Consider the following 17,580-nt stretch of genomic DNA (forward strand, 5'->3'; position numbering starts at 1 on the left):
AGTGTTTTCCACGATGGAATTTACTGTCTACTTTGTCAAGTCGATCGAGACCGGTATGTCTGCCGAGGTCGCACAGCAATAGAGGATCATCTCAAAAAGGTCCATAAGCAACCATTGCGCCAACCGGGGCGCCGACGAAGGGGAGAGGTTGGAGGGATCAAGGGTTTGGCCCAGGCTGGTCTAGTCCGGACTCCAGTCTCTTGTCAAACCCTTTTTCACGGTTCACGATGTAGGTACTTCATCGTCGAGGCCCGCAAAGTTCACGAGGACATGGAGGAAAGCCCATCTGGATCTGATGCAGGAAGTAACGCGACCAATATCAGCCCTGCGTTTGCTTAAACTGGACTCGAGGACATTATAAACCTTCAGCTTGCCCAGCAAGAAAACGAAAACTCAGCAATATCAAACCAGACTGGTTTTGACATAAAGCTTCTATCTTCCGACCCTAGACATCAATCCCAGTGGCTTCGAGTCACGGAATGGCCCCGCTTCCTAGAGCCCCACAAACAAGAACTGGCTCAGGTTGCCGCTCTGGTTTCACTTCCAAACCTAGCCAACTCGTATGAGCTAGGGCTCCCCAGGCAGTTCTGAAACTTTACTCTCAATTCTTCTCGACTCTCTTTCACGCAGAACTGCATTCAACTTACCCTTCTTCAACCATTTTGTGAATGTTAAAGAAGAGCCTTCTATTACATCAGTAGAAAAATCATATCTGACTGTCAGCCAAATCGGGCCTTGCATATATCAAATCTACAACGGTGGCCCGATCCCATTCAATAACAAACAAAACCCGGTCCGCTTATCTATCAAGTTATCTAGCACCATATCCTAGTTTATGAGGATATGAAAAATGAATCAAAGTATATTTATGACATTTAGAGAGTTCTGCTTTTCTTCAGAAGCCACTCCACTCTCGGGCCGTTCTCGTCCAATCATAGAGGCCCAAGTCGATGACATAAGGGAAATCGCGCACGCGACGATCCAGAGACCAATTGGGCTCAGCTCAGCACAGATCTCGCCATCGCAAAATCACGTATATGCGATTCTCTTTCATTTTTTTCTCCCCTTCCCTCGCCGTTTCTTCGCGCGCCTTATCGTTTCTCCGCAAACCCATCCTCTCTCCACTCTCAACGCGGTCATACCCAAGGGCCAACGGTATTAAAACGCCACAATGAGCAATCGCAAGAGATCGCGATCTGTCGGGGGGGAGAGTCGCGATGAGTGCCCTTTTACGATTTCTTACGCGACTAGCCCTCCGGCTGCCCAGAAGGAAATTCGCAAGACCAAGAAGCGGAAGCGCGATGGTCAAGATGACGATAAACTGGTTCGGTTTCAAGGCTCTCCCTTCTCCCCAACGGGCAGCTTCAAAACGCATAACACCATGGATCTATACTACACCGTCGGCCCTGGAAAGAAATGGCAAAAAATGGCGTGCTATAAAACCGTTGTCTGTAAGTATCCGATGAAATCTCAGCGGCGTCACAAATTGTGAGGGGCTCATGGCTAACTCTTGGCAGACAATGGTTTCAGATATTCTAGCGAAGACTTCGTGCATGTCGCCAACGAGCGGACCATTGAACAACACAAAGCTCAAGGTGATGGCAAGGGTATCTCCAAGAAGAGTAATGATGGCTGGGTCGCGCGCATCCTCGAGATCCGTGCTTCCGATCAGCATCACGTCTATGCACGCGTCTACTGGATGTACTGGCCTGATGAACTCCCTGAGGGAACCCTTGACGGCAAGAAGACGGTTCAAGGTCGTCAGCCGTACCATGGCGCTGACGAACTGATTGCTTCCAACCACAGTATGTTCCAGAATGCTTACCGATATTATGCTGCAATGCGACTAACCGATTTTTCTCTTTTAGTGGATATTATTAATGTTGTCAGTGTAACAGGACCCGTTACCGTCAACCAATGGATAGAGTCCGACGACGAGGAGATCCAAGACGCGCTTTATTGGCGTCAAGCGTACGACTGCCGTAACTCGCAACTTTCGGTATGTCGCCCAGAACCTAATTCCTTTTTCGCAAGTGCTAATGGTAATAAAGTCTGTTGAACTCAGGTGCAAATGCCAAACTCCTGCGAACCCCGAGAAGACCCTCATAGAATGCACGAGTTGGGAATGCGGGAAGTGGATGCATCACGAATGTATGGCCCACGACATTCTTATGCAAGTCTACGAACGACTGGGAACAGATAAGTCCCATCGAAGCGAGGGATTGGTTGTTGAGGAAGAGAAGCCTGAGGAAGCGATCCGTCCGCTATCGCCCACTGACGCCGAGGAGAAGGAGACCCAGCCAACGATCGATGTCCGTTCCGGCGAGACGAACGATAATGTACACGTCGAGAAGGCTGCTCGCGAGACCCCTCGTGAGACAGAAACTCCAATACCTAGACCAACGCCATCCAGATCTATTGCCACCGCATCAGCTAAAGGATCAGCCAAGAAGGGTCACAAGAAGAAGACCGGAGACTCCAAGCCATATCTGGGACTTTTCGAGGCCACTCTCAAGATGCAAGACGGCCCTACAGCATGGGAGATTCGCGACCTGCGTGAAAACGTAACAGGTGGCGATAAGACCTGGACTGAGAAGGCTCACTGTCTGCTATGCGGTTCCACTATTGACTGAATACTCAATATGACGACCACGTAACTGCGCCGAGTCTGTTCCTGTCAGCAGGCTCATTGAGTCTGGACGGTACAGCTCAACATTGCTTGGAGGAGCCAACCAGTCCCCGAACGTATTCCTGATGACTTGCAGGGGGAACACGGCTAGCCCGACCCAGCTACCTACTCGATACGACTTATTGGGTCGAACAATGCTTAAGGTTTCTTTTATGGACACTTGGAGGTCGCTCTCTTGCTGATTTGCCCAATGATGGACATTCCAGGCGCGGCATTTGAGGTGAATATGGCTATGTTGTGAGTCTGAAAGATGGTTTGGTCTTACAGCTGGCGAGCCGTGAAGACGAAGCGTTTGTTTTGCTTTAACATACGAGGCTCAATTATATTTAATGCAGAAGAGAAGGAGGCAATACCTTATAGGATGGATAATATTGGAGTTTAAATGGGCAAGCAGGAGCTGGGTAGAGGCCAAGGTGCTAGTAGCTGGTTGGGCTCCTTGCCTCTGAGCTAGGCTATACTGTTATTATATTTTGATAGTCACCCAGGTAGGCGTTATCAAGGGTTTGTTGTTTATTAAGAATGTGCTTTTGGTCTCCTTTAATTGGCTTGCTACTACTACTACTACCACTACTACTACTACTACTACTACTACTACTACTACTCGGGTAGGGCCTAGAGACCGGCCCCCCGTGCTTTTCATTCAGTCACCAGTGACCGTGCCTCAAGCACGGCGGGTACGGTGACTAGGAAAAGGTTCGGTTGACTGAGGAAATTTAAGATACCTCTAATAGTAAGGCAAGGCCTAGGAAAAAGAAGTACCGTTAATATGTCAAAGTCACGTGATATATGCGGGGAAATTTGGAGATGAAGGATACTTCTGATAATAAGGAAAGACCTAAGAAAAAGAGGTATCTTAGATTTCCTCAGTCAACCGCCCCTGTGCCTAGTCAACGTACCCCCCGTGCCTGACCCTCTGGCACCACAGGTGGAATGGGTCAGGCTAAGGGGGGCCGGTCTCAAGGCCCTACCCGAGTAGTGGAAGTGTGACTTTAATTATGCTTTTTCTAAGAACTAGGATCAAGTAACATTTCTATTATCAGCCTACTACAAATAAGCGCTACATAGATAATAGTTATCTAATAAAGCAAAAATCTGAAATTTTCCAATGCCTAATTCTTTGTCCGGCCAACCTCAAACCATGAGCTTCTATAGCCACGCTTAAACAGACGCTGATAGGTTACATCATCTCTCCATAGATGTGACTGTAGGTCTAGCCTACTTGAACCTGCTCTATTACTCCCTTCTGTCAGAAGACCATGTTCTGTCCGGCAATGCTCTCGTATTCGGCGAAGATCTCGCCCAATGTATGGACAAGAATTGCAGCCTAATCCACCATGCAGCGGCGGCTCGATATAAGGGATTGGATCTGCATCCGGGGGCGGGAATGTCCAGTGCTCTAAGTCGGCAAGGTCCTTAACGATATTCGGTATTTCCAGAATCTGGTTACTGATACCCTGGCGTTGTTTAATTGTAAAAAAACGCTGACGGTGCAGGGGATCGGCAAGATGTGCCTTTACATGTCTGGCTAGGACAGCTGTTTTGCAATCGATGCATACAACTAGATTTGAATCAATGAGGTGGACGAATGGCCCGATCATTGTAAATGTATCATCGTTCGTGGAGTCAACTCCATCGCTTTACCTCTCGGGCGATGGACACGGAATAGAGTCACAGGTAAACGAAGTAGCGTCTTCGTCGATTCGAACAGGCAATGATTCTTCGCTGCTAGGCTGATTTATGACTTCGGCTGCCATAGTATCACTCGTAGATAACAAATCGAGTCTTAATCGCTGTCTCTTGCTGATAAAGGGTGACTCAGCCGAGTCTGATATAAATGGCCGCTTGTGAGATGGTGTTAGGCTGTCACTAGCGCTCACGTTGTTCAACTCGGCATGCTCGGCCTCGGCTGAGACATAACTAAATCTGTCACCTTCTTCCCATAAGAAGGAATGCCAGCTTATCGAAGCCTGTTCGTAGGTTCGAAGTAGCGCAGGTTGAAGATGAGTCGGAAAGGCGCCGTCACGGCCGTAGGTTGTATGCCGCTGCATGGGTCTGTGTCCGCTCTGCCACGCGTAAGCCACACCATGCCCTGCCGTCCTAGTGGTATCGTTAAATCTATTAAAACGAGCAGCAGCGGCATTAACATGCCGTTCCGTAATGGCAATTGAAATTTGACGATACATTTGGACCCCAATGCCAGATGGGATACCTGTAGCGGCGTTGCAGTGCCGCCGGAGCTCCTTGGTAAACGTTGAGGCGGTCCAGGGTGTTGATTTTGGGCCTACTCGCGAGAGCGGCGAGAAGAGAAGTGCATCAGTATGTTCACGGTGAAAACATCTGCGCAGTATTGTTAATGCGACCGGTCGTATATAGACGAGGTACTGAAAAATGAGCCGAGACACAGGTGGGGAGAAGAAGCGTGCGACGTAGAACTCGTTGTTAGTCGCTACCCGAGCCTTATGGTGCCTGATAATTGAGCACATTTTCCCACCCCATACGCAAACCCCTCGCTCCCTTGAAGGCGTATTGAAGCATTCTATTGTCAAAAGCTCCGAAATTCGCGCACATTGGCCCCCATCGAAATTAGAGAGCACCATAAGCCCTTTAAGGAAATTATCATGGGCATCCAAGTAGGACTGAGCAGCTTTGACATCCCAGGTACTCTGGTCTTTGCCCTGTTCTTGGAGCAGACCGTCAATCGGGGAGACACATGCCCTGAGGAGTAATTCAAGGTGAGCATCTGACAGCTTATTGGCGGTGTCAGAAACGAAGGAATAGCCTGGCGTTGTTGTTGATAAATTATCCAGAATCTGCGACAGATCGACATATGCAGGCTCCCAATCATACATCAAACGTGAGCAGGATGCCGCGACTGAGCGCAGCACTTCACAAGCCAGGCCACGGAAGTCTACCATCGAAAGTTGTTGGTTGCCATGCCAGGACAGTACTTCGCCGTCATCGCTCCAATGAAATCGGAAAGTCGACCCTTGAGGCCGCCGAAGAGCATTGCCATAAGACAGAAGACTCAGGAGCTCGCCCATAGGCGCTAACGTGCCATCACACATGTACTCGCGGCGGGCCGCATTGAGCCTTTGCAGCAGCCCGTGACGCGGCGGACGCGCAATACCACCGTAGCTACGTGAAAAACGCGGCAGCAATGCTTCGAGAAAGACCAACCGAAAACAGTATATAAGTCTCGCTAGGATGGGGGTGAACCGGTAAGGCTGGAGGTATTCGTTGCCGTCAGGGGTTGACAGCCCGCGTACAGCACTGAAGTACACCAGCATCGTCGAGCTCGCGAGCCCACCTTCAAAGTCCTCGGTGATAGCAAAGTAACAAAAGCGCAGTAAGATGTCGGCCGCGGGGTCTTGGGAGAGTTGCTCCTGGCTGTCCAAAGGCCAAGCGGAAGTCGACTCGGCGTCAGAGAGATCACCTGCTTCTATAGCCACTCTACTCTGACTGTCGTATTACGATTTGTCCTGTTCATCACTCTCCTCACATTCACTTTCGTCCTCGCCTTCATCCTCTTCATCATCATCATCATTCTCCTCTTCTTCACCCTCATCATCGCCACTCTCATCACCGTTCATACTCTGCCCTCCATCCTGGTTATCGGTACGGTCCATATCAGCAGGCCCCTCAGACTGCCAGATGCCATCCACCCAGAGCTCACGAAGAGCTCTAAACTGATGTTTGTTCATCGCTCGGCCTGAAATTGCCCGCATAGTCATCGGCAACAATCTGGACAATCGAAGCCAGAAGCAGATAAAACGCTTCAATTCCTTCCGGTAGAGCTTCTCTGAAGACGACTTTGCCACCAGCTCAAAGGGCGCTTTGTAGGGGCGGTCTGGGAACCTGGAACGAAGCCACCTTCTCAGGCACACATCAGTTCTCCGGACGGTCTCGCCGCATTGGTCGAGGAGGCGATCAAGCGCTACCATCATCGATGCCAACCTTCGTTCATCTCGCGCCAGGCTATAGATTACTTCTTCTCCCTGGATACCCAGGGGCATAGGCTGGTCGGTCCTGCAATTAGGTAACTCCGTAAGCGCAACAAGGATATCACGACGTGTATCTTTGAACATCGTTTCCCAGCCAGTACGCCGCATCCAATTCGTCTGTAAGGCGATACATGCCGGTGCTGCACTGTCATATAGTCTCGTAAGGCCTCCTTGTATTTCCTTCAATGTTGCACGCTCATCAGCAAAGAGCTTTTCGACAAGGTGCTTAACGGCGTCGGGACTAGCTTGCAGGAGAGTACTACAAGATAGAGAGCCACGGCCAGGGTTGTTATCGGTGATAACCCATGACCTTCGGATGTCGTTCGCTGACCAGCTCTGAAATAACAAGCCTTGCTGGATGTGATCATGTAGCCAGTGTCGCTTCTGCTGCCGAGCTGCGAGCTTGATGTCTTTGCTGTGCTTTGACTTCACATGGGCTAGGAAGACCTTTTCGCTGATAGAGCGAAGACCACAATGTTTACAGGCCGAACCCTTGTATACCGTAAGGTTTGGGTGAGGCGGCGAGCCGTTTGGTCGCAGTGGAAGTGTCTCTGGGTTTGGAAGATTGAGAGAATAGATTAGAGGCTTCAAACCACGGCGGGCAGACTTGGGTATATGGTGCCTGTCGCCCGGGTGACGCGGCGCGCGCGTAGGGTTAATGGCGAAGCCGCATTCGATACAAATTATTGCTGGCTCTGGCGAATTGTAGTACAAGCCGAGACTCTCGAGCTTTTGGAGCTGACTCGGCCGCAATGTGACAATAGCATCCGTGTATGTCGCGAGGCTTGTCATATTGGTAAAGTTGAGAAGGCACCAAGAGGATCAGATACCCTCTATGAAGTCACATTTAGCCAAGAACAAAGAGAGAGCTTGATCGCTGCTCCCTTCCTCCTAATCGACACAACGGAAATTACTACACGCTGTGAAGCCCAAGAGCGCGGTCGTCTACATGGTTGGCACGGGCCTTCGTGGAAGAAACGCGGCGCATTTCGCGTTCTCGGTTTACAGGCCCAGATGGAAATGCGCCGCATTTCTAGGGGGAAAATTTGGGGTAAGAATATGGAGATTTTGATTGGTGCAGAAGTGGAAATGCGGCGCATTTCTAGTCTACATGCTTGATTAGGGTCAAATAACTACAACTCGTGTGCCGATCATTGTTGTTTATATTGCGCAGTAGTGCTGGGTGAAAAAAATATATTTTGTAAAAACTTGGTTGTTCATTATTGAGATGAGAGTTCTTCTCGGGTTTATATCTCTAGATGGTTTCATCTAGGACTTTGAACTTTAAATCTAGGACTTTCAGGCTAACAGTCGGAATCCTGAAGATAAAGGGGATTCCCGGATTTTCCAACAATCATACAACCTCCCAATCTCTAGGTTCTCGGTTGGAACCCAGAATGATCTTTTAGTCTTTGATCTTGACAAGGACAATGACGTAAACCGGTTTCTAGCGTTACGCAGCCGTCTTCCAAAGCGCGACATTCCCTGGAACGATATCGAAGATGATTTGCGTCGAGAAAGAAACCTTGATTGGCAACTTGGAGTACTCAATGATTGGCATGTAGTGGTAAAGCGTTTCGAGGGCCGGTATCATATACGACTTGGTGACGCCGACAGTGAAGAGGTGCGACATCTTCCCTTGCCAAAGGATGTGCAAGTAGACGTTTTGGATGTTTTTAATGATACTTGGGCTAATCCGGATGACATTTCGGATGATTTCCATGGCTATTTTCGGTTCATGCTGCCGTGGGCGGATTATGCAACTTTGGTCAGCCAAGTTTGGGCCTCCTCCATCGGTGTAGAAACATTTCCCGAGGTACGACGGGTTGTACAATTTCATCTGGAAGGATAAGACGCGCGATTGACAGCTTCAAAACTGAAACGACGTATATAGTCTTAGATGAGTTTCGTTCTGCCTGGGTCACTTGAGACCTCCGCACGCGCCAGTGCGGGAAGCTATTGGCATAGGGTGCGATGGTTCACGTTGAGAAGGTAAAAGTTTCGCCTAGAGAAGTGAAGGCAGTGTTCTTTTGTTGTAAACAAGACCCCTTCTCCCTCGGAATGGTCAACCGCCAAACAAATTTGACCCGAACGTTTTTTATTTCGACCCTATATTGCTAGCTCTGATTTCCCCCTTTCTGTCGACACGATCTGGTTGATGGTAAAGTTCTCGAGACGTTGTTGTTTATATTGCGCAGTAGTGCTGAGTGAAAATAATGATTGAACTTGATTGTTAATTATTGAGATGAGAGTTCTTCTCGGGTTCATATCTCTAGATGATTTCATCTAGGACTTTCAGACTGTTAGTCTGAATCCTGAGGGGATGGGGATCTCCGGACTTTCCAACAATAGCTGGGACTCAACGGGCGTTGGTTCCTCTCTGACGCATTCATTGACCATTGGCTATGTTATAAGGACCCGAGTGGACGAAGAACGTCCTGCTAGCACCTATACACCCACCGTGGTTCGAGAGTGCTCGATTACGTGTAGGAAAGATATGAGACCCCACGCCTTATCTCCAATCATCTGACGTTTGCGATCTACTTCATCAATCTCCTTGGATATATCACATCTCCCAGGTAATCTACAGTAGCGTAGGCTGACAGTTGGGGGGCAGTGAGGCAAGAAGGCGATTCAGTAGCCCATGGTATGCACGAATGGCATGAAAAGCGTCTAATACGGGCTTTAAACCACAAATACGTTGAGGTCTTAGATGCTTCTGGACCTCTCGCGCCACTGCGTCGCGTGTCATGTGTGTTCATCTATCTGACTGAGAGCTTTGGCTTCACAATGTCGACTCTCGGTCGTGGCTACGCAATGAGGTTTAATCATAGAATAGGTACTCTGTTGTGTGGTCATGTGAGCACCGGTTTCGATATCGAGCATACAGTCACGAATCGTCAATCAGGGCGGATCTGTCGCTTCTGGAAGCATTGTTCGGGAAGAATTGCACAATAGGACCACCCACTAACCCACAAAATTCCGCTGCGTTAGGGCGGGCGGGACAAAGGCTTGGGTGCGAAGCGCACTTGCCGCCACGTAGCGACCGATCGGGCCATACAATCTGATTGTCCAGAAGCGGTTTCCGTGTTGTATCTGAGGACCGTGAAGCTTCCATTGCGGCCGTGCTAAGATGTCGCATTCCAGACAATACGTAGCCAACGGGGAATCAGGTGTGAATGCGTTTCCAAAGACATCGCACCCTGTGTGAGCATCATGAATAGGGGCAAGCAGTTCTGGGACTGCGCCCAGGCTCTTGTAGAATTGCAGATTAAAGCTTTGAAATAATAATTGTCATGTTACGGGGCCTATTTAAGCCATCTCTTGAATTGCTGCGCTTTGCTTTGTACAGGCACGAGCCCTCTACAAGTTTGCGATCCCAGTATGCTAACGTTGGTTGGATACCAGTATTCAGTCGCCATCGAACTGATTAACCCACCCCGAAGCGGCAAATAGCCTTCTAAATCCAACCTGCATGCTGAATTGAATCACCATAGACAGGAATTGCAAAGTGAAGTCGCATTGCCTGGATGTAAAGATTGCTCAAGATATTGAAAGCAAAGTGTGCGACATGAACCTGTCTTGTACAGCCAGGTGCTGCTACGTAAATTTAGGCAATAGGTAGGGACGCATCAAGAGTTGATAGGGCGCACCGTCCTTAGGGACGCTTGAGCGCTGCTCTACGGCCCTGTCAGTACACTCATTCCCGCCTGCATTTTCGCCTTCTCCCGGCTCGCCCGAGCCATTGTTCTTTGCTGCTTCGGTCTTCTTCGCGACCGCCTGCAGCCTTTTCTGCAATTTCGCCGTCGGCTTTGTAGGTCTCGAGGACCGACTCGTCGCGGCGACGGAATCTCCGCCCTGGACCAGAATCTCCTCAACGGTCGCGTCCATTTCGCAGCTCAAGGGCTCGCGGCCGCATCAACTTCCACGTCTATCGAAAGATTATAAAAATTGTAAAGATTCTAGCTTGGAAGTGCCTCATAACCGAGAGTCGTGGGGCCCCCGACCCTCCTACAGCAACAGTCCAGCGATTACCGTTCATCGATAAACGGCGGTAACTAACCCCTCAATACCACGACACGACCAACGGCAGTATGCTATCTTTCAGACTAGCCCCGCGCCTTGCACTTGCAGCGTGCGTTTGAATATCCCGATCCCACATGGTTTATTCCTACCATCTCTGGGGGTCAAAGTTCGGCCAATTCTGTCATGGCTAGCCGGAGTTTCTTGCTAATGCAACTTCAAGCTTGAAAATAGTTCAGAGCAACACACTTCATGATTTTCAGCCGGTCGCGTGCCGCTACAGCATTAGGGCATAGGGAGCGGGGTTACACGCTCCCCAGTATCTGGCGGATCGCCTTGGCCCGGTGACAGTTCTGGACGAAGCCGGCCAGAAGCTCATCGAGGCGGTACCTGCCGTTTTGAGCCACCGGGGTAATTTTAATCAACCAACTAATGTGATTGAGGGTAGCACACGGGACACATATTCCAGGCGGACTGCTGCTGCTGGCGATGCGACATGTAGGGGTGAGAATGGGCAGTGCAGGGATGCAGCGAAGGATTACTGGGACGGAACCCGGCGTCTACGTCGTCATACTCCATCTTCACAACGTCCTTGTCGCATATGGCGCTTGTGCTTGAGGAGCTAGTGTTGTTGGAAGGGAGGATCGAGGTGGGCACGCTGATTGGGATATAGCTAGCGCTATAGTCGGCTGATGATGATGGACTCGAGACGTTGGAGGGGATGGTGCAGGAGACGGTGCTCGCCAAGGATTCGCAGTTGTGGGATAAAAGAACGTATTGTTGGCTGTAGTCGGGGAGGGAGTTGTAGTCGCCAGGGAATGGTGATCTACGAGAGCTAGGAATGGCATCGCTACCAGTGCTGAGATTGTCGTCGTAGACTGTTGACGTTAAGAGCTCGTCGGGTAATGAGAGCTGTTGTGGAGTTAGACGTGGTGCAGAGTAAAGTGACGAAGTCATTGGCACCCTCATAATCTCCTTGAGTCGCATCAGCTCTTTCTCGACCGCCTTGTTGCGGCGCAATAGCTCTTGGACGGTCTGGTCACGGCTTTGCTTGCTCTTGAGCTCCGCCAACTCCCGCTCTAACCGCTCGATATGCTCCTTGGTGCGGGCGCGAATCGCCCTCTGGGCCTCGCGATCGTTGGCTCTCTTGCGGGCTAGTTGTGCGGGAGTAAGGGTAGAAACACTTCGGGTGCCTGAATAATGTTATGTCAGTATGGTAGGGGTAGGTTGTCTTGCTTTGCTTTGCTTTCTTCCTGTTGATTATAATGCGCCGTAGATCCATGACATGAGAACAATGAAACAAGACCAACAGACAAATAAAGCAAAAAGGCAACATACCCTTTCGCTTGGGTTTGGCGGGCTCTGCTGATGATGATCGGATCATGGTAGTTTTGTATGATGAGGTGGGAGGTCTATTAAAGGTTGTCGGGGGCGGGACCAGGCGTTAAATACACCAATTCTTTACCTGTCTCTTGGTCAGTGTCTGTGCGTGTGTGCCTCTCTCCAAATCTCCGAGAGAGGTGTGCGAGTGAGAGTGTGTGAATTCGACACATCTCGGAAACCTTGTCTTCAACCTTTAGGGAGACCTCCAAAAGCCTCTCATCCTCCCCATGTCCATGCCCTTATCTCAGTCATTGTGTCCGTGGCCCATACATCGCGACCTTAGGCGATTGGAGTTAAGACTAGCTTCGGTGAGAGCCTGCACCCCAGGAAATTGAGATTTCATCAAGCTTGAGGACAGCCGGAACCTCTCTCAAAACAAGGGAGGGAGAACGCCACGCAGTGAGCGAGAACGATTCGTCATTAACGCTCACACCACTACAGTTAGCTTCATTCTTCCACATTCGCTCTAGGCAACTTTAGAGACCTGGCTCACAAGTTGTTCAACAGACCCTATGAAGCCAACCGGACAGCTGAAGACCGAGGCAGAACCTCCCTACACACCAAAGTCCACCCGCAAGATCCGCAACTACACGAGAGGCTCAGGAAGAACAAACGCGCCATAAACGTAGACGCCAACCGAGAAGACTGGATTCCAGGACTGGTGGGTAGTCAAACCAGAATGTCGTTGGCGGGATAATGCCGTCAGCCACTTGGGCATGGATTGGCGGCGCCGAAACCGAATGCTAGAGAAGCCGTGCCAACAAGCAAATGTAGAGAGAGTTTGAAGAAGCATAAGCGGGAAATTTAGAGACAGTTGGTTATGCATATGAACATGGCGAAGTGGGGCTGCCGCGCCGAACCCCGCTAACCGGGCCGGTCTCGGATGGACCTTAACTTTACTACTGTACTACGTAGTAGAAAAATCTGAGGCGGGCTCAATTCGAGGTCCTTGAATGGACCATTACTTTGAGTATCCTTGACGATGGTCTTGTCGAAGCCCTCGGCTTGATTGTTGAGTTCTCTTCCTCTACCGTCACAGGCCTGTCTTTTGACACATGGCCTATGACGCTCGCACCTTCTTATCTAATCCACCAGCCAAGGAACAGGGTAGCCCAGCGTCTCTATTGGTGTTTCCTATAGCTCTGTCCTATCAGAGGCCTCGGAGTGGGTCCCCGTTCAGGGGTCCAAGCTTTGCGGCAACACATTGCGGGGTCGCTCGCTCTGACTTAACTAACATATTACTCGCTATGGCTTGGAAGAGATGGTCTCCTGGAACTTGAGATATTTGCAGACTACCAAGCATGCTAGCATCCTTTGCGTCTAATGTGCCTTGGCAACGCGTAGAATACGTCTACCCGCTAGAGTGTAGAGTTGGCACCTCAACGGCTCCTCCGCCTGATCATTTGCTTTGGGCCCTCCGGTATGAAAGCTCTGCATGGACTTGTTGATAGTTCCGACCTTGAACCACGTTCATTCCGCTTCACCATAGGCGGTCCAGGTTCTGTCATGATCGAATTGAGGCTTGGTGTCTATGATTAGAGAAAAGTCTCATGGCATAAGATCTTGGAGTAGACGTACTTTGTTCCTATCCCACATCAAATGGCCCGCGCCTGGTGAAAGGTAATTTTGCATGTGCGTAATACGTGCCGATGTATAACCTTTTTCGTTCTACGGCGCCCCCTTCTGCCGATTATGATGCTTTGCTCTTCGACTCATTCATGCCTGGTCTGTCACGATCCATAACCGGAACCTTAGCTGAGATGGCACTGGCACACGAGGAATAAGAAGACGTAGGGAGAGGGGCCAACAAGGTGTTGCGATCGCAGAATGTGCATATCATCTGCTGATTTTGCGACCCGGATCCTGGCTGCTCGAGGGCTTCAGACTTAATTGAGTTCCACCCAACTGTTAGCCTCCGGAATTCGTGATTAATACCTACCACCTTGAATGGAGCCATCATCCACATGAACCACTTTCCACCTGGGATGTGACACCTCGACGCGTAAGGGGGCTGGATGGAGCCTGGGTTGCATCTTCTTCTTAGTCCCCATCCGGTACTTCCTCACTAGGCCGCATTCATGTCTTTGTCCGCTCATCACATTACGTGGCGCCCTGTCTTCATATACCATTGAGACGTCTCCCCGAGACCATCAAGCCCCGAATAATCTCCTCCTCAAGCTGAGATGTCCAGTCTTCTCGATCAATCTCGGAAGGGATGGTGTGGTCGGTGTAATCTTCATCACATTATCCTCAGCTGATCGCCGAAAGAGCTGTCTGCATCAAGTCTTATTTGTAACCCTCAGCAGGCCCGCTCAAGCTGCAGCCACTTTACCGTTCATCTCCGCCACCCCCCGTCCCCCCTTCGACGCCCATCCTAGGCATGAACCATCCCTCCCCTTGCGTGAAGCCTTTCATGACTCCATAATCTCATCCAGTCTCCCTCCAAGGGCTTGGCATAATCTCAAAGGTCCCCCTAGAAACAAAGAAAAAAGGGCGCTGAGGTTCAATAACTCGTTGCATTCATGGGTAAGACAGAGAAGTCGATGTCGCGAATGAATTAGATCGTGTAGATTGAGGATAGAGCTCCAAGTATCCGTCATCCGGATGGAATGGGTAGGCTTTCGCAAGTGTGAAAAATCAAACAGAGGGCGTCGCTTGTCTCGGGCCAAGTAAACCCCTGGACCCCAGGCTTTCTGCTAACCTGATCAGCACCCAACATTGGCGAAGGGCTGGTCCCAATCCCCGCAAAACCATTTTCAGATGTTTTTCAACCTTCGTCTTGCTCAAATATTGCCAGCAGTGTTTCTCTTCTTCGGCAGGAGACGAGACCGGCAGCCACCTGGTTGCATGTCAGTGTGGTCCTACTAAAGTAAGAATTTGAGGAATTGTTGCTCTAGAGGTGCGTGCCATCTCGAACTGCATCTCCATTGTCCTGTCCAAAAATCTCGCAAGTTGTCTTGGTACAACCTCTTCTTTGGCAATGGACGCCGTTATCGAGGGGGCCTTTCGTCTCAGACCCTCTTGGTCAAGGCCCTCCTGTAGAGAGACCCTTCTTCCAACCTTTTCGACGCAAGGCCTCGAAGTATTGTTGTCGCAGACCTTGGTGATGTCTCTCTTCCATCGCACCCCGAAATCCCCCACAGGGTCCCTTCGAAATCTCTTCAGCATTTCAACCGACAATGCTTCATTGCAACAAACTCCCTCTCTTTGAGTCCCGACTCTTTCACGGACCCTCTCGCGCAGCTCCAGACAGCCTCTCTGCCGTTCATCTCCATAACTGCAACTCCTTGTAAGCACACCATACCGCGTCTTACCGCCTTTACCCTTTGAATTCGTCTCGGCGTCAATGCGCAGTATTTTGTTCCCCCCATTCTTTACGGTATCGTTCCTGCCGTGAAGCGCGAACGCTCTCGTGATGCCAGAGCGCTGACACTTATCTCCAGCCGCAGCCCTTTCCTCCTGTTCTGATCAAAACATGCGATCCCGCGACGATTGTTTGCCGCCCTCGGAATCGGCGGCCCCTTGCTTCGACCCTGATGATCTATCGCCTCCGCCAACGACGTTAACAACCTCGAGCTGAAACGATGCTTGAGGATACTGCACGTCTGGGATCTTGCGACCGCTCTATCCGCGACGCTGTCTTCGATAAAGATATAATGGAAGGGTTCATGGACACGATGTTTAAAGACTCGACTGGCCATACATTTGATGCTCCCGCACAACCCTTAGTGAACTTCGTTGTCAGCGAATACGTCAGTATCGGTAATATCTGGGGGTAGGCGTATGTGTTTATAGATTCTCGAACTACACGTAGATCGATGTTGAATACTATTGCCCCCCCTCCCCCTTCTAGACCATCCCCGCCACCTACCGCATCCCCAAGTCCTGCGCCGGCTCGCCCACCTGTAACCCCCCTTCTACGGCCTCGCCATCTACCTCGGCAAGTCTAGGTGGGCTAGAGGGATTGTTTCGATGGGGAGGTGTTTGCGAGTGTGGCAAGGGTGCTTGTTAACGTGACGGCGTTTGTTGCGATGGGGATGAGAGGGAAACTGATCACAGACGTTGGACGGTACAAAACTTCAGACATTGCCTGCTTAGTTGGTGGTTTTACTCTTCGTTGACAGACTGTCCGTAGGAGGATATGGATTCCTAGAGATCCGGTTATGGTTGTTAATGGCAGTAGCATGGCATCAAGGTTAATGCAACTTACAGAGTCTGATAGTAGCAAGCTGCCGTATCCATCAACGTGAACACAGGTATACTCCTGCAAAACTCAGCGTTCATCCCCTGCGAGATAGTTCACGGCAAGCAACATCATACCACGTACCTGAGGGCCTTGCGAACCACGAAACGCCGACATAAGCATAAAATATAAGTTTAAGAGTACAGGAGTTGCGCACATGATTTCTAGATATAAGAGATCACGGTTCCAGAACTTGAAAAGGATGAGTACCGCGTAGTCACAGATGATGGTTCTCGTCAAAGGGCTAAAGAGATAAGGAACAGTGGGCGCTGTTTTGCTACTATTTGCCTGCTGGGCCTACGGTGGGTTGCCCCCTAGCCGAAGCACGTTACGAGATTGGATTACAATAGTGACGAAAGAATGACTTAATTCTTAATACACTGTAGCCCCTCGGTTTGGAAGTTGCTACAATCCCTTTCTGGCCATCATATCCGCCCAGATTTAGCCATGAAAATGGGGACCAGTGTGGATCTTTTGTTCCTTCGCTATGAGCTCTGGGGCATTGTTGACGCGGGGGTATGATGTTCGCCTTCTCACGCATAATAGAGTTGGCGAATCCCCGTTTGTTACGTTTGTTTCATCTCCTCGTCATTATCGAGTTGGTTCGCTTCAATTAATTCTACGATTCCTACCTAGTCCCCTTTTGCCCTCAATGGTGCTATACACTTTACAATGTCCTCGCGTTGTCCATCTCTCAGCGACAAAGGGTTGCCTTTAAACGTCTCCGAGTTTCGTAGACTTCTACCAGCTCCAGTTTCAGATCCTGAGGGTACTAGCTCTGGCTCCGATCAGGGACCATCGCTACCATCCCGTCTCCATCCTCGAACCAACCAGACAAAGATTGCCTGCGAACCGTGTCGGAAACAAAAGGCCAAAGTACGTGCAGAGCTCGACATACCTATATTTCTCCTGGAAAATCCGACAGGTTCTACATGCTAACTCCCCATCTCTCCAACGCAGTGCTTTGGTGTTGGAAATTCCGGGAATCCCCCTTATCTTCAGGATTCCGATTGTTAGTCTGAAAGTCCTAGATTTAAAGTTCAAAGTCCTAGATGAAATCAATTAGAGATATAAACCAGAGAAGAACTCTCATCTCAACAATGAACAATCAAGTTTTTTATAAAATATACTTTCACCCAGCACTACTGCGCAATATAAACAACAGGCTATGAGCCCGGGTTAGCAAACACCGGGTTTCTCTTCTGAATCAAAGAACCAATCTCAGATACCCTCAAAAAGGT

The 17,580-nt window shown here is 49.9% G+C and overlaps 5 protein-coding genes across 5 annotated transcripts; 1 reads left to right on the forward strand and 4 right to left on the reverse strand.

Annotated features, from left to right (window-relative positions):
• The first annotated feature begins 960 nt into the window (after positions 1–960).
• BKA55DRAFT_199342 (uncharacterized protein) lies at positions 961–2,887 on the forward strand. Its single transcript, XM_046185105.1, has 4 exons — positions 961–1,451; positions 1,518–1,805; positions 1,869–1,999; positions 2,052–2,887. The coding sequence occupies exons 1-4, from the start codon at positions 1,172–1,174 to the stop codon at positions 2,631–2,633; spliced, it is 1,281 nt and encodes a 426-aa protein (XP_046043501.1). The 5' UTR covers positions 961–1,171; the 3' UTR covers positions 2,634–2,887.
• Positions 2,888–4,326: 1,439 nt separating this feature from the next.
• On the reverse strand, positions 4,327–7,482 carry BKA55DRAFT_525266 (uncharacterized protein; the record flags this gene model as incomplete). The annotated part of the gene is made up of 2 exons (XM_046188752.1): positions 4,327–6,139; positions 6,161–7,482. 2 exons carry the CDS (start codon positions 7,480–7,482, stop codon positions 4,327–4,329), a joined length of 3,135 nt encoding a protein of 1,044 aa, XP_046043502.1.
• A 661-nt stretch (positions 7,483–8,143) lies between these two features.
• Positions 8,144–8,413, reverse strand: BKA55DRAFT_524944 (uncharacterized protein; the record flags this gene model as incomplete). The annotated part of the gene is made up of 1 exon (XM_046188748.1): positions 8,144–8,413. The coding sequence occupies one exon, from the start codon at positions 8,411–8,413 to the stop codon at positions 8,144–8,146; it is 270 nt and encodes an 89-aa protein (XP_046043503.1).
• A 2,448-nt stretch (positions 8,414–10,861) lies between these two features.
• Positions 10,862–12,389, reverse strand: BKA55DRAFT_199377 (uncharacterized protein). Its single transcript, XM_046185106.1, has 2 exons — positions 12,052–12,389; positions 10,862–11,906 (listed from the first exon to the last, which is right to left on the reverse strand). Exons 1-2 carry the CDS (start codon positions 12,095–12,097, stop codon positions 11,143–11,145), a joined length of 810 nt encoding a protein of 269 aa, XP_046043504.1. The 5' UTR covers positions 12,098–12,389; the 3' UTR covers positions 10,862–11,142.
• A 3,801-nt stretch (positions 12,390–16,190) lies between these two features.
• BKA55DRAFT_598636 (uncharacterized protein) lies at positions 16,191–16,498 on the reverse strand (the record flags this gene model as incomplete). The annotated part of the gene is made up of 3 exons (XM_046196272.1): positions 16,191–16,245; positions 16,307–16,383; positions 16,424–16,498. The coding sequence occupies 3 exons, from the start codon at positions 16,496–16,498 to the stop codon at positions 16,191–16,193; spliced, it is 207 nt and encodes a 68-aa protein (XP_046043505.1).
• Between the last annotated feature and the right edge of the window lie 1,082 nt (positions 16,499–17,580).

Source organism: Fusarium redolens (assembly GCF_020744475.1).
Source record: "Fusarium redolens strain MPI-CAGE-AT-0023 chromosome Unknown BKA55scaffold_21, whole genome shotgun sequence".
NCBI classification, from domain to species: Eukaryota; Fungi; Ascomycota; class Sordariomycetes; order Hypocreales; family Nectriaceae; genus Fusarium; species Fusarium redolens.

Coding starts and splice junctions, on each gene's coding strand:
- BKA55DRAFT_199342 (XM_046185105.1), top strand. CDS start 1,172: ATGAGCAATCGCAAGAGATCGCGATCTGTCGGGGGGGAGAGTCGCGAT. Junction 1,452..1,517: donor GTGCTATAAAACCGTTGTCT/GTAAGTATCCGA, acceptor AACTCTTGGCAG/ACAATGGTTTCAGATATTCT. Junction 1,806..1,868: donor ACTGATTGCTTCCAACCACA/GTATGTTCCAGA, acceptor TTTCTCTTTTAG/TGGATATTATTAATGTTGTC.
- BKA55DRAFT_199377 (XM_046185106.1), bottom strand. CDS start 12,097: ATGATCCGATCATCATCAGCAGAGCCCGCCAAACCCAAGCGAAAGG. Junction 11,907..12,051: donor CGCCAAACCCAAGCGAAAGG/GTATGTTGCCTT, acceptor AACATTATTCAG/GCACCCGAAGTGTTTCTACC.